The sequence below is a fragment of the Dermochelys coriacea genome, chromosome 8 (assembly GCF_009764565.3).
Source record: "Dermochelys coriacea isolate rDerCor1 chromosome 8, rDerCor1.pri.v4, whole genome shotgun sequence".
In the NCBI taxonomy this organism is placed as follows: domain Eukaryota; kingdom Metazoa; phylum Chordata; order Testudines; family Dermochelyidae; genus Dermochelys; species Dermochelys coriacea.
Window position 1 is genome coordinate 20,240,819 of NC_050075.1, and position 16,090 is coordinate 20,256,908.

General features: G+C 37.4%; 1 protein-coding gene and 1 long non-coding RNA gene across 2 annotated transcripts in view; both read right to left on the reverse strand.

Annotated features, from left to right (window-relative positions):
- The window catches only part of CPEB4 (cytoplasmic polyadenylation element binding protein 4), a 65,715-nt gene that overhangs the window by 36,483 nt on the left and 13,142 nt on the right, over positions 1-16,090 (reverse strand). Inside the window, 1 exon segment of the mRNA XM_038412791.2 lies at positions 14,066-14,147. Coding sequence (XP_038268719.1) covers positions 14,066-14,147 — 82 coding nt within the window.
- On the reverse strand, positions 820-7,362 carry LOC119859685. Its single transcript, XR_005294307.2, has 3 exons — positions 7,230-7,362; positions 5,505-5,688; positions 820-837 (listed from the first exon to the last, which is right to left on the reverse strand). It is a non-coding gene; the product is annotated as an uncharacterized LOC119859685 (long non-coding RNA).

Consider the following 16,090-nt stretch of genomic DNA (forward strand, 5'->3'; position numbering starts at 1 on the left):
TTTCACTAAGAGGGTGGTGAAACACTGGAATGCGTTACCTAGGGAGGTGGTAGAATCTCCTTCCTTAGAGGTTTTTAAGGTCAGGCTTGACAAAGCCCTAGCTGGGATGATTTAACTGGGACTTGGTCCTGCTTTGAGCAGGGGGTTGGACTAGATGACCTTCTGGGGTCCCTTCCAACCCTGATATTCTATGATTCTAAGTTATTCTGAGTATTTGTATATTCCATTATAACTATATTTGAAGTTATTCTGGATATTTGTAGAGGCCATTCATATTCCAGGTCAGATATTCATGTGTACACATACACAGGCATGCTCAAACTGGGATTATCATGAAAGTTGCACTTTCACATAAATTTGTGCACCTATTTGATAAAATGGGTATTACAACAGAATGCTTGTTTAGATGAAATGTTTAATCAGATTTAGTCTAGAAAATCTCATAAGTTGTCATAAGGCAAAATGAAAATGTCATTTTCATGCATTCCTAGGTTCTTAAATTAGAAGGCTGGAGGACTTAGTTTGAATAGTGATGCCAGGCACGTGACATACTGAAAGGGAACATGTAGGAGACTTTACATGACATGGATTTCTCATACAAGTCTTCAAACTTATGACATTGGCGAAAGATGTGCTTATTATTCTGTAAAATAAACATTGGCATCAAATTCTAAGAATACGAGAAAACCTATGTATACCTACAGGAAAGTCGGGATAATATGAAGCACTATATGCAACTCCAAAAAGGTACCATAAATACAAAAGTAGGGCTTGTTTGGCTCCAGAATAAACAGCAGAGTGCCTTCAGATATACACTGCTGTTGATCCTGCAGAATCCTATGAGAAAAAAGGTGTTTTGAAATATTTCTCTTGTTTTTTTACGGAAGAGCACAATACAATATTATAATCACTGTGGAGACAGGCAACACCTTGATTGAGTAGGTCTTGGGATTAAGATATTTCTGGATATTTTTCCTATGGTAAATTGAAAGCAACTAATTAGATGAGTCTACACAGTAACACATGGACTGCCTCTTGCTCTTGTCAACTGTTGGGAATGGGCTACATCCACCCTAATTGAATTGGCCTCATTAGCACTGACCCCCACCCACTTAATAAGGCAACTCCCCTCTTCTCATGTACTGTATATTTATACCTGTTTACTGTATTTTCCACTCCACGCTTCTGATGAAGTGGATTATAGCCCATGAAAGCTTATGCCCAAATAAATTTGTTAGTCTCTAAGGTGCCACAAGGATGCCTCGTTTTTACTACCCATTCAAATACATTGAAGAGGAAATGCCAGATCATATGTTGGTGGTTTGAATGGAATAAATGGACATGAGATTCTGAATACCTCCAAATGTAAGAAAGACTGTGCCACAAGCTTTAATCAGATCCCTTTTTGGATCTTTTTTGGGGCAAGCATGCTGGAGATCAAACTTGTACAGGTATTATAAACCAATGTGTTAAGCAGACAAGATCATATTGTAATAAAGTTTCTGGTATTTTTTTTTATAGTACAAGGGTGAGGGCCTTATTTGGATGATTTTAAATTCAAAGTTATCATCACGCTATAGTCTATTTTATAATTCAACATTAAGCAACCTCTGTCTTCCAAATCCCTGCTAAATATAAACTTCTTCCACAAAGCCTGTCAAGGTTGATCCTTCTGAAGATATCAGCACTATCTCACATTGTTTTCAAATATATGCTGAATTGTTTGTCTGAATTAGATTGGCTCTGTGGAGTAAGGGAAAGAGATCCTTACTGTTTGTTTGGCACAGACCAGAACAATGACATTTTAATAATATGTTCTAATGAAGATTTTTGGACATAAATTTTGGGGAAAACCTTATAGTTTAAAATATTTAACATTAATTGGGAATGCTCTGGAAAACTGAAGTTGAAATAAGTGGCTCTCATTTCTTAGGGCTTTAATCTACCTACTCAAAGTTTCTCAATACTGAACAGATTTTGTAATGTTATATTTCAGTATATCATCGGGATCTAAGCAGAGAGGAATTAATGTCTTCTCCATTTATATAAATGAATCTACCATTTATTCACCCCCCACAACACCACATTACTAGCATTATGGTATCCTGCTTCTTAATATTAAAATGTGATTTTATGGACTGAACCCCCAAAAGATGATCTGCATGCACTGCAGCCACCACAGAACTACCAGAGATTATGAGCCAAATCTTGGTCACATTCACTACCATGGAACTAGGCTATAATGCAGTTTACATTGTCCTTTGGTGTCAAAACTAAGGTGTGCACTTCAGTACTCTTCTGAAGTTTCATCTCCAGTTTTTAAATCTGCTATAAATCCTAAACATATATCACATTATCCGAAGTATACCACTATCATTTCATAATTTGTGACATTATACCAGTTATTTCAATTGACTGACAGGGAACATAATTTCAAGTAGATGTTATCTTTACACTTCCTTGGTGGTTCCAAGTGATAAAAATCAACACACACATATATTGGCGGAATCCTACAAAATCTCGAATTTGAACGGGTTAGATGATGTGAAGGTGAAGTGTTATTGCTATATCCACTTTTTTTTTTTTTTTAAATACAGAGATTCAAGGGGTTGGGTTTATGACAGGAGGGACAGGAGAAAAAGATCACACTTTTTAGAATGGATATATGCACTTATTAAAAAATGGTTTCATAATTGAGAATATGATCTACAGCAAGGGTGGGCAAACTTTTTGGCCCGAGGGCCACATCTGGGTACTGAAATTGTATGGTAGGCCATGAATGCTCACAAAATTGGGGTTGGGATTCAGGAGGGGGTGAGGGCTCTGGAGTAGGGCCAGAAAAGAGGAGTTCAGGGTGCAGGAGGGGGCGCTGGGGTGGGGGGTTGAGGGCTTTGGCAGGAGGTGTGGGTTTGGGGTCCAGGAGGATGCTCAGGGCTAGGACGGAGGGGTTCAGAAGGCAGGAGGGGGCTCAGGGCTGGGGCAGAGGGTTGGGGCACGGGAGACAATTAGGGGTGTAGGCTCTGAGCAGTGCTTACCTCAAGCAACTCCCGGAAGCAACGGCATGTCCCACCTCCGGCTCTGGCGTGGCCAGGCGGCTCTGCGCGCTGCCCTGTCTGCAGGTGCGCCCCTGCAGTTCCCATTGGCTGCAGTTCCCAGAGGACAAGGCAGAGCCCCCTGGCTGCCCCTAAATGTAGTTGCCGGAAGGGGGACATGCCGCTGCTTCCAGGAGCCACAGTGCGCAGAGCAGAACCTTGACCCTGCTCCCCGGCTGGAGCAGGGCAAGCCCTAGACCCCGCTCCCCAGCGGGAGCTTGAGGGCTGGATTAAATCGGCTGGCGGGCCGGCTCTGGCTCGCGGGATGTAGTTTGCCCACCCCTGATCTACAGTCAAATGGAAAAAGTGGTGCTATATGAAACTGGTTTCAGAGTATACATTTCCACTCCATTTTCCACCGAATGCATCCGATGAAGTGAGCTGTAGCTCAAAAAGCTTATGCTCAAATAAATTTGTTAATTTCTAAGGTGCCACAAGTACTCCTTTTATTTTTTATATGAAACTGATGGACTTTATGGCCAAAGGGAAGGAGTAAGTAGGACTTCGCACACTACAGGCCCTCATGGTGGAATACTTTTTTCCAAGGGATTATTCTAATCTGTAATTTATCTTGCTAAACTGTTTGTGGATGAGAAAAGAAAAGGCATTTGGAAAAGCTGTAAAGCGTCTTCCCAAACCTCCCATTCATACTCCTAGATCACATTCACTATTCCTTGAGTCTTTATATAAGCATTTCTCCTCAAGCGGATCCTGGTCTATCATCATACTAACAGCTAAGCAATTTAAATATATGGGCAGGCAGTACCCTTCCTATGATTTAATGAATAGCTGGAAGTGCAATTCATGCACATGATTCACAGCAAGAGCTGAATTTATGTTGGCCTGTACTAGCATGCTGCAGGATTTAAACTAGCATGGATTTTTTATGGTTAATACTAATAGGTTCAAATACACTTACATTTATCTGTGGAAGGAATGCTCACAGGGCAGTTTGTAATTTTACATGAGGTTTTTGTGTTTTTTACAGCTTCCTCTTATTTCACCCCCAAAGCAACACGTAAATGGTAGTCCCAGCAAAAGCAGCAGCAAACATACCCCAGCTGTTTGCAGCCAAAGCTTCCCCATTTCTCATTTTCACAATAACGAGCAACGACAAGAGGGCTGTTATTTTACAAGCAGTAATTCATGTAGAAACTGGCTGTACCACACATATTCCTCATCACATATAAATTGCATCACAAAACTGGAATTATATATATATATATATATATATTTTTTAAAAAGACTCTCCACTTGTCCTGTCAAGGTTTTGAATCGTTGCCTGGATGGAAGGGAGGCTTGGATACCACCAAAATTTTCCGAACAATTTAATTCTACTGAGGACAAGCATGATACCCTGTTGAGTCTCTCTTTCCATAAACTGCGGTTTTAACCTCTGTCCAAACCTTTGTCCTGTAACACTTATCACAGCTTGGAAACTTCCATGAAACATTACTACTCTTAGATGTTACTGGGAAAAGATTTTATACCCAACTTAAATATCTTAACTTATTTGATCATGAAAATTCCACGTTTCAAGGACCAAATCACTCTTACAAATACCTACATGGCCTCATTATTGTCAGTGGAATTTCAAGGGTATAAGCCAAAGCGAATGTGTCTCCATATTTCTATGGCCTACTTTACAAAGGTGCTGAACATCTGCAACTCTCGCTGACTTCAACTGGAGAAGTAGGTACTCCACACATCTGGAGATCAAGCCGTCGGTGGTAGATTTAATAAAACACAGCATATCACACAGATTTAATAAAACACGGCTAATCAACTTGTATTCCACAAACAAAGAATCAAACCACGCTAGGAAGAGACCTATTTCTTAATACGTCATTTAAAATTTAAACTGCATGTTCATATTCACCTAATTAAGAATTATTATCGTAGCTTTATAGCTAATGTCCTCAATGGCTAAAAACTTAAGTTTGGCACTACACATGCTCAAATTCTAGATTTAAATTTTCTGGAATCTTAAAATGACAAGCGATCATAAATAAATGAACCATATGTAAAATTTCAGTCTGCTGAATATTAACTCCTTGCATATAAACACAGATCACCCAATACTGAAGTTATATTTATATGATCTAAGAGTGCTATCAGAATTAGTTTACACTATTTTTAGAGATAAAAAGTGTAGCCATAAACCAATGGCAAAATCTGCTGCCATCTTTTTAATTGTATACACGCTGTTAGCTTTTAAGAAGTGGAATACTGGCCAGGTTCATCAAGGTATACATGATTTTCTTTTTAAATTAAATGAATGGTATTGGTTTGTAAGCATTTGTATAATTAAACAGACCCCAATATCACTAAAATGGTTAAATTTCTAAAGCAGATATCAGAGTTCTCAAATCATGAGTCAAAACACAACAAAAAGTGACCTAATAATTGTACCTGTAGTAATGCATAAATCTGTTATTCTTTCACTTCAGCAGAGAAGAGAACTTGTAGGAAATATAAGCATCTCAACAAGCACTGATTTTAGTCAGTTATCCACTGACAAACATCACAGGCATGGGTTCTCAAAACATATCACTTCTGTTTCCAAATTACTGATACCTGCTTCCTTTTTAAAATCCTAGGAAATTATTAAAAAAACATTATTTAGATTGCAAAGTTAAGAATTCAAAAGTAAGGAAGCGCACATTTATAGTTGCCCGTGCAACTGTAATTTGCCCTCCCCTTGCACAAATGCATTATGATGCAGTCTTTAATTACATGATCAGATAAATACTTCATCCTAAGCGATCTACTGTGCCTCAGAAACTGTATTTTAAGCATCAAAGAACACTCAGGAATCAACTTAGCATAAAAGGCAATTTACCTCTTACAATTACTATAGTGTTTTTAAACATTAACCAAAATTTAACTCCTACATTTTCAGTTAGATAATTTGAATTGTGTTATGATTCTGATTCATTATGTCTGCGAAATACAAAACAATTTTACTCAAAGGTAACATCTTAAATGTCAGATTCCTGCGGTTTTTTACAGTGGCCATGGGATCACGCAGTGACACTGTGGAAAGGAGGCTCAGATACCACTGTGATGGCTAGCCTTTTAAATACCTAACTCAATATCTGGTGCCTAATCTGAGATTCCATGAAGGAGCCTGATCTTCAGAGGGTGAGGCTCACCATTTTCTGAAATTCGGTCCCTAGATGTTATCTCAAGCTAAGCATTCAAAATCACTGTCACTTCTGAAAGTCTTGACCCAAGTCGGACCCTAAGGTGCTCTCCCAGAGCATCTTGTGTTCTCGTCCACACAGACTATTTTTTAGACTAACTGACAATTTCTGAGTTAACTCTGAGTCTACATTGGTGTAAATTAACTCCACTGACTCCACACTTATATTATTATAAATGAGAGCAGAATTTGGCCCTGTTTTCTTTGGAGAGAAATGTCTCATTCTGTGCTGGCACTAAACAAAGGCAATCACTATATAAATTAGAGATCAGTTTTAAGCAATTTTTTGTTTCCAGTCCTGAATTAGAATATGGGGAAGATGACCCTTTAAACTATTCTCCTGACCTGAAAAAGAGCTTTAGGTAAACTTGAAAACCTGTCTCTTTCACCAACAGAAGTTGATCCAATAAGATATATGTTACCTCACCCACCTCCTCTTTCTAATCTCCTGAATGTTTTATAGTTTAGTGAGAGATGCCAGTTTTGCATGTGTGTTATGAGTGAGACTTACATTACGCAAAAAAATAAATAAATAAATAAACAAACATGGGGCTTGCACGTGATTTCAGGACTCCAGCCATTTTTAAAAGCTCCTCCATTTTTACTTAAAGTTCACATTACATAAACCAACATGATAGCAATCCACAATCCAGCATGCCACCAAGAAGTACAAAACAAATTATCACCTTTAAAAAGGGATGTGATTTAAATAGTGTTACAGTGAGCTATTCACTACACATACAAACCAACGTGTGTGCCCCCACCCATGTTCCAACAGGAATCTTCTGAGTTGGCAGCAGCTTTAAAGCAAGCCAGAGAGAGCTGGCTAATGTTACATTTGCAGTTTCATTATTAAGCATCGCAATGACTGCATGGGATACCACAACCCCACAAGTACACCCTCTTCCTGCCCCCCCCAAGAGAGAAGTTACCTTGTGCTCTACAATCTTCATACGCAAATTAGGACTGATCCTTGTATTACAGGCACTTAAGAAAATAGCAGCAACACAAACACAACAGAACAGGCACAGAAAGAAACAAGTATTTGGGACATACCATAACAGCAGTAACTGCTGGGGGAGTCGAGATCATTTTCTTCCTTCCTACACTCCCCACCAAATCTTTGTCCCCTCCCATCCCCACCATCACACATACAAAACCCTTTGCTTTCAAAAAACTTAAACTGTATTCAGGGTACTGTAACACTTATACAAGCTATTCCAATTCTTTCTGGAATTAAAATATGTGCTCTCACCTGCAGTTTACAGTACTTGGTATCATCCAGCCAGCTCAGGAGAGTGAGCAGGTTCCAGAAAGACAAGCGGGCAAGCCCAAGTAATCTTTCAGTTTATTTCTTCATAGAAATTTTAGGGCAATGACTTTACACACTTTAGGCTCAAAGTGTGAGTGGGTTTTTTGTTTTTGTTTTTCGGTTATTTTGGTTTTTAAGCATAAACCAGTGAGCGTCACCCGCCTCATGCATATTTTTCCAGAACTGATCTGATTCATACCCAATTTTTTCTTGCTAAAACTATTAATATCAATGCCATTTCTATTTTTTCCCCGACATATGGTACACCATGCTAAGTATCTCTTCAATTCATATCTACCCTGAGTTCAGATTGAGACTAAATTCTGTGACAACTAGCTACATCAAGACAAAAGTTCACTTGCCATCATCAGTCTTTCTATTTTTTAATCTACAATCATTTGAAATTAGGCCAAATTGCAAAATTTGGAGCTCGGTTTGCTTATCCTACTCCTTTTTCCCCACCCTGCAAAAAATGCCCTAAGAAGTTCATCTCAGATCTGTTTAGGAGCTCAAAACAAATTCCCTCTTGATTTCTAAGTCTTAGGGCAGTTTATATATGGGTCATACCCATGCGACTGCCAGGCTCAAAGGAGGACCAGGAACAATCAATATATTAAACCAGTGTCAAGAAGCAAAAGTCCTTGCGCTGTCCATTTTAGTCTTTTACCACAGTACCAACATTATTTCTTTCACCTGTCTGCTCTGTTCTTCCTGCTTGCTATGAATTTTGAGTTCTTCCATATTTAAAAAAATGAAATTATCACAATCTAAGGTGATTCAGGGTTTGTTTTTTAAATGGAACAGTGGTCAAAAATTGGCCTGATAATAGGAATAAGAATCATGAAAGCCAAAACCTGATGATTGGTTATTACTTTTCCTTTATTAGTTTAAAACCAAACCTCCAGCATGGCCTTGATTTCAATTAGCGTCTCTGTTTATTTCATTTTGTTAAAAACCGAACAAAAAGATTCTTAAGAGATTATAATTTAGCTATTTTAAAATTGAAGGCTCTGGGAAAGAGCCCACAAGATATACAGGAGAGATTGGGGAGAACCAACATACAGGTATAGGAAACACTGCATTTTATATATACATACATACATACATAGAATATATACACACCCACACACGTTGTAGAAATAAACATGTTGTAAACTAGAAATAGCTAAAGGGATTTAAAATAAAGGCTTGTAAATAATTCAAGGACTAGGTCAAATGATGAGTTAGTACATTAGCAACATTTGGCAAGAATACAAATCCTTGACTGTCACAAATGAAGAGTCTGGGAGTAGAATCCTAACCCATTTGCAATGGACAATTATAGGACTGGAATCCTTTGTTCCCAGGTCAGGATTGGCAGAGTCATGGTGAGGAGAAACCAATGTAGTGTCAGGTCTAGCCTGTTTCTTAACTTGTCTATTAGACCCTAACTTACAGGTATTATGTTCACTTCCATTTTAAAAAAGTGAATAATTCACTTGTAATCTAATTTATATTATCAATTAACTCAGAAATCCCATGGGTTCTTCATTTTTACTGTGACAAAGTGAACTTGCAGGATGACCACCAGTGACTACAGGCTGCAGTCATTTAATGCATAACTCACAAGTACTTCCTAATTATGGTTAGGACAAACTGGGCCAGCGTACAACACAATGAGGGGAAGAGGCAGTTAGTTTTTCAGCATTTCATATTAAGTTTTATGTATTTAAGTTTCAAATGAGTAATGATCTTTTTTTTTTTTCTATAAATTGCTCAGAGAAGGGGGTGCACAGATTGGATCATCACTTCAACTTTTTAATAAAAAAATTGACAGGTGTTGTGTCGCTCTTTCACCCAAACTAATATATAATACAAAAGGCTTCACTAATTATAAAGCTATATTGAGTGCAGGTCTTAACACATGGGTCTGAATACACTCAGGATCCTAGTAGGGTACTGTGTAGCACTCCCAAAGTAAAACAAGGGAGGAAAGGAGGTGGTGTTTTTGGCTATTAAGTTTAACATCTCTGCTCAGCATAAAAATATGTATACTTCTGTTTTTGTAAGACCCCTTTAGGATGCTAACAAAAATCAAACCTCAGGGGTTTTTTTTTTGTTTGTTTGTTGTTTTTTTTGTTTTTGTTTTTTTACTGATTATGCATGGTCACTCGCTTATCTGGCCATTATTATTAGTTATTTATATTACCATGGCATCTATAGGCCTCAACCAGGATTAGGAACCATTGTGCAATCATTGACACATGACTCTGTGTCACCAATTATCTGAACATATATTTGCGGAACCAGATAGGATGTCTCAAAAACAAACCACATTCCAAACACTGCACAAGAAAACGCCAGTTAATTTCTTCCTTCCCAAGCATTCATAAAAGTCTCTGTACAAGTTATTCCAACTCTTTGACACAAACATCTTTTCCATAGGATCATTGTGGACCGTCACCCATTTTTAAAAATCTAGTAGTTTTTCAGGACTTGAAGCTGATTGTTCTAGAAATATCACTACATGTAGCCTTTAACTCAAAGTAATCCATTTTGAGAAACATTAGGTCTTTGAATTTCATTTTCATCAGGTTGCCTTCCCCCTCTCCAATTTTCAGGCAATGTGCACACCAACTTCACATCTACCTCCCCGCCTGCACCCAATCCTTTTCAGTTTTAGTGTTTTCTTTCACTCGATCCAAACCCTAGCTTTTTCTCACCCTACCCATCTTTAGCCTAATTTTTCCCATGCATCTCTCATGCAGCTTTAGAGCTGATTCACATATTTTCCTTTGGCTTTTTCTAGACGGACTCTTTTACAACAGTGCTTTGCAGTGCTTGGAAGCATGTGTGCCAGCCTGCTTCTTTAATCCCTTTCACTTTGCACCACTTCCAGGCAATAAGCGCCAGTTCCAAAGCCTGGAAAGAACAGAGGTTCAGGATAGTGACTAAAGCAGCAAGTCTGCCACTACACAGCATTTAAAGACATTTCATTCTAGATGAAAGAAGGAAATATTTAGTCAGCCATCTAGTGTTACACCAATGCTCAAACTGCAATCTGGAAGACCCAGATTCAAAAAATCAGTCTCTGGATCTCAGGCTCGGCTGAGGGCCGAGTACAATATAAAGAAGATGCAATTAGTCTCTCGGGAAAGGCTTCTGCAGATTGTCATTGACTATGCAGAAGTCAGCACGCTCACTCTCGTGAATAAAAATAACATACTGAAATGGCAGCTGTTCAGGAAAGGAAATGGGGATAGGATTCAAGGGTAGAAAAAATGAAACAGCCACAAATAAAAATATTCTTTATCATGTTTTACAAAATCTCATCAGGATTTTAACACTGAATCTAATAGTGAATCAATGCTATTTTCAAAATGTTTCTTAAGGATCCACTCCCCCCAAAAAACAAAAAACAACTAAAAAAAACCAGAAAACATTGCCTGCAATGTTGCAAGCAATCCAAGAACAATTGTTACGCTTATTCTTAAAGAAACCCAAGATTAATAAATGTAAGACTCAATCAGTAAGTAGTCGTCTGAGAGAGAATAGATATAGTTTAGTTTTACTGTAGACTTCAAAACCAAAAAACCAGCACTATTCTGTACATCCCAATATTAAGTCAGGCCATCACTTAAACATACAGGGGTTTCCGTCAAAGCCTTAAGAAACAATGGTCCCAACACTATGATTCCCAATCCCTAAACATCTTTCCCCCTCAGTTCTGAATTGGTCTGAAGACTTTAAAAGGCTCACTTGGTGTATTTTAATATTTTCCTTATTTCTGGAGTGCATTGTGCTATGAAAGGAAGAAGTAACCTTATTTAGAATACTGACACTTAAGTCCTTGTTAAATTTTATCGAAGAGTCAGAAGTTAGCAACAAGACCTATTAGATCACCTGGCCCAACTCCCTGCCAATCCCAGATTGTTTCCTACAATATGTTTTCTAGTGCTCTGTTCAGTCTATTTTTAAAGTCTCAAGCAATGGAACTTCCATCACTTCACACAGAAGGCCAATCTAAATTAGTTTAAAAACACTGCCCATGAAAAGTAACCCATATAAAACAAACCGCGTAGCTATTTTTATGGATCAACGTATTTAACTGCAGGTATTAAAATAGGACAGCAAGACTAAAATGAAAACCACAACTCATCATATTTTAAGATTCTTTACCTTCTGCTGATTCTTTTAAACATAGTCAAGCTAATTGTTTTTTAAAAGGCACACTCCTTAAAATACTACAGCCAATAAACCACTGCACAAGCCTGCTAAGCTATAATAGCAGAGAACAGGGATTTCTGTACCACAAGTTTCATGTAAGTAACTTAAAAACATAGCCCAGGAAATACTACTTTAAAATGGAGTACTTAACGGCAAGAAATTTAAAATGGAAGCATTGTCAAGGCAAGTATATTTTTAGGGCTATAAACCGTAAAACATCAAAAAAAGAATATTATAGTTTAGAGTAATATGTGTCAATATAGGTCAAGCACCTCACAAAAATACAGCAGAAAATTTCCCAGAACAATATCTGATTGATGTTGCTGTGTTCTGATTATGCAACAATACACAGAGCTTTAGACCAAATATAGATGATTATGCACTGGGGATTAACAAATCAAGCTCTAGCAAGAATTAGTATGCATCAGAAATATACACTATTCTTTGCTGACATTTATTCTACTCTATACTTTTCACTTTAAAGTAAAGAACCATTTGAAAACCAAAGGACTTTTTCAGAGCAGTTAGACCAATCACAGTACTGTACAAAACTGCCCTTAATTACTGAACATGACAATATAGCAACCTTACTTGGTTAGAAAACTAAATTTCCCTTAAAAGGTTTGTTTGGTCTGCAGCCACATCACCATGAGCGTGTCAGATTTAATCAGCTAACAACTGGATTGGGCCTGCCTAATAGCTGGATGAAAGGCCCCCAAGCAAATTCCAGGTGCTCAATTTAAGTGGGACACTTGACTTAGTACTGAACTAAGGCTCCATTATGATGCTACGGTATATACGGGGTACTGCGCTCTGATGGTATGTGGGGGTAAAAAACAAAAACAAAAAACAAAGCCCTTACAACTTGCTGTTATTAAAGAGTAGCAAACCTCAAGGATTGTCCTGGAGTCTCCAGGAATTGAAGATTAATCTTTAATTGAAGATTATGTCATGTAATGAAACCTCCAGGAATACATCCAACCAAAACTGGCAACCCTATTAAAGAGCCAATGGCACTGGTACCCTTATCCCCACAGGGAAAAAGGGTTTTGTTTTTATTTTTAAACTCAGTGGGAGTTTTGCCTACTTAGAACTCCGCTGTAGTTTCAGTTGGAAAGTTATTTCCTGCACTAAATGATCATGCAGCTGTATTTCACCCCAGATCTGGATGCATGAACTTTTAGTATACATCTGTTAAGTACTCTGGGATTGTACTAGAGGAGAAACACTATTAAAAGGCAAATCACTTTCATTAATAACACAAACCTTGGTGTTAGGGGAAATTTATTTTTCAAGACTACCATAAATCTGTTTTAGTGGCCTCAGGTCAACAACAATAATGAGCATAAACCTTGAAGTGGATAAATAAGAGTAGTCAGACAACTGTAACCCTGAGACTGAAATTGTAAGATTAGTGTTTAGCACTGACCTGCAATAAACTAAAAACTTCAGGGTTTTATAGCATGTGCTACTTCTATTAAGCAATATATTAATGTAAAATCTATGTGCATTAAAAGCATTTTCAGAAGACAGTCGTTTCTTTAGTTGAAATTTTCAGAACACTTAAAACTCATTTCTTTTTAAATCTTTCACTGGCAAAATATACTGCTCCTATATATTTAAGGATTTCTCAGTCCTGAGAGACAGCACAAGCCTGTTCAATCTTTACTCTGGAGAAAGTACTGCATCAGGAGAACCTTGTAATTCAAAAGGGAAAACGGACATAATTACACAAGTGTGTGGCATAATCAAGGGAAAGACTACTTGAGACAAAGTTGTGATGAAACAGGTTAGTACTCATATTAGACACTGGGTAGGTTAAAGAAGTACTAAAGATGTATTTTTGCAGAGATAGAAGACAGCATATGTTGCTGAAGAGGGAAAACACTGTCAAGTAGGTAGGTATGTTTTACCTATCTGAATAAGATTCCAGAAACTAGGAATTTAATTTTTACATGCTGCGTGTTTAAAAAAATTCAACACAATTCAAGCCACTTATTACACAAAAGAATGCCTTGTGCTTCCATTTCATAGTGTCTTTGATCAAGACATTAGACACACACACGTGTTCACGTGCATTGATACCTTCGTCTCTTGACGGAGCAGGAAAATGAGGCCGAAATGAGTTGACCAGCATGCAATATTCAAATGATACCTTAGTTGTTCTAAAAAAACACACAAGTTTTGTATCCTGCCCAAGCATATCATCCTAATTATTTATGGTAGGAAACAGTCGCCTTCTAAATTTACCTTTCAGTGAATCATTTTCAGCTCTCATTATGTCAATCAGCGAGTTCTCTAGTGAATGCATGTCAAAAGTTCTTGCACGATCCTGCAAGTAAACACAAACAAAGCCAGTTTAGACAACAAAATGCTATCCAAGGCTACCTCAAATATGCAAAAGCTTCAACTCCACCCTAGGTTATTAGATCAGAATTAAACATATAAAATGAAATTATATTTAAAGTAAAACTACAGGACTCTTGGGCTTTTACTGAGTAACAGTAAATTCATATCAGAACCTTCAGTTTTGCATTAGTAACATCACAAACAAAATATCTGAAAACAAATGAAATTACAGTTTTACTCCAAAAAAAAAAAAAAAGGCCTCATTGCAATAAGTAGTTTTTAAAACAATTAAAATGAGATATCCTGTATTAAACCTCACTGCAAAGCAATCTCTCTTTAAAAAAAAAACAAAACCACCAATATGTTTATCGTACTGACATTGAGCATTTTTTTTGCCAGCCATAGAAATCGGTCAGAACTGATGCTGTTAAGAGGCCAAGAAAATTTGGGTTGCTTTATGATTGTTTTAAGAAAGAAAAGTAACATAAGATAGGAGTGTTCAGGTATATTTTAGAGTTGGCTGGAAAATGGAAAAACAAATGACACACAGAAGTTTGTTTTCCTTTTTCATCATTTAATTTCCATTGAAGTTTTCAAGCCCGCTGAAGTCTGGAGGCTTAACTACTGCAAAACTTTATTTGCCAAGTTTAATACTCTGCACCCTCAAATAAATCCTATTTGAAGCAATGAAGCAAATTGCAGTTTAAGACTCCAGTTCAGGAAAGCATCCTTGTTAAGGAAAGCACTTTCCAGTTTAAACTATGCCATTACAATACAATGTATGGTAATCGAGTGCTATACAGTTATCAGTCATTTTGGTGTCTGCACAATTAAAACTGAAGTTCACGGAATTTCATTTACTGCAAATATTGGTGCCAAACAGCCTAGTTTTTTGGTAAAAAGTTAACATTTCGTACTTTAAAATTTCACTCTTTAGACCCAGAACTTTGCAATTTTAAACAAACACTTAAAAACAAAGCACTAGACAAACTTTAGACACAAAAGTTGACTTGTATACATTACCATCACATCATCTGGATCCATTTGAAGTAAATTTACCAAGGATTTCTCCTTAGTGTCACCCTTTAGCATATTTCATAGGTCACCCTTTGATGACTAAAACAGCCAATGCTCAACTGAAGAGAAAACCAAAGTTGACATATGTCTATCAAAGCCACCTATCTGGTTATACAAGTTAAAAGTACTGTATTGCATTATCATAGTACTAGGTTTACAAACCAACACCAAACACTTTGGCCAAGTGTTATGGTTCTCAGTTTCTAGACTTTAGTGTCTATATTTAACTTTCATGTTTCAATAATACAGTCTTGCAAAATTACAAGCGTTGATTAGTCCAGGCACAACATATTTTGCCCCATGATGAAACAATTTAGTCATCCATCCAAAAAAGTTTCCCCACAACCACCCCCCTCCCAGGGAAACAGGCAAGTAGAATTTTGCTAAACTATATTAACAGACATTGCATTTAATTTCTGTGTTCAAAAAGGAGACCACCTCTAATCCCAGGTGTTATATTTTGTTCATTTTCCAAGAGAGATTCACCTTTAAACCAAGACCAAGTGTGGAAAGTTTCTGCCCATAAGAAAACAAGGACAGTTATTAGCAACTCTAGATAGGAGATTAGAGTGAACTTGTATACAACTCTATCAATTATTACCCACCAACGTGGGGTTTAGTTTCTTTCTACATCTAGATGCGAAGCTAAACTTTTGCAAGGTAAGTAGAGCCAGATTTGCTCAGTATTTGGATGAGAAGTTAAAAAACCCTGCATAAAATGGTGCTGTATATTCAATAACTGATACTTTCATTTGCTTCAGTATTGAAATACTGCTGCCATTTTGGCTGGGCACTGTATTGCAGAAGAGTCAATCTTTAAATGAGAAACTGGTCATGGCCATTTGTGGT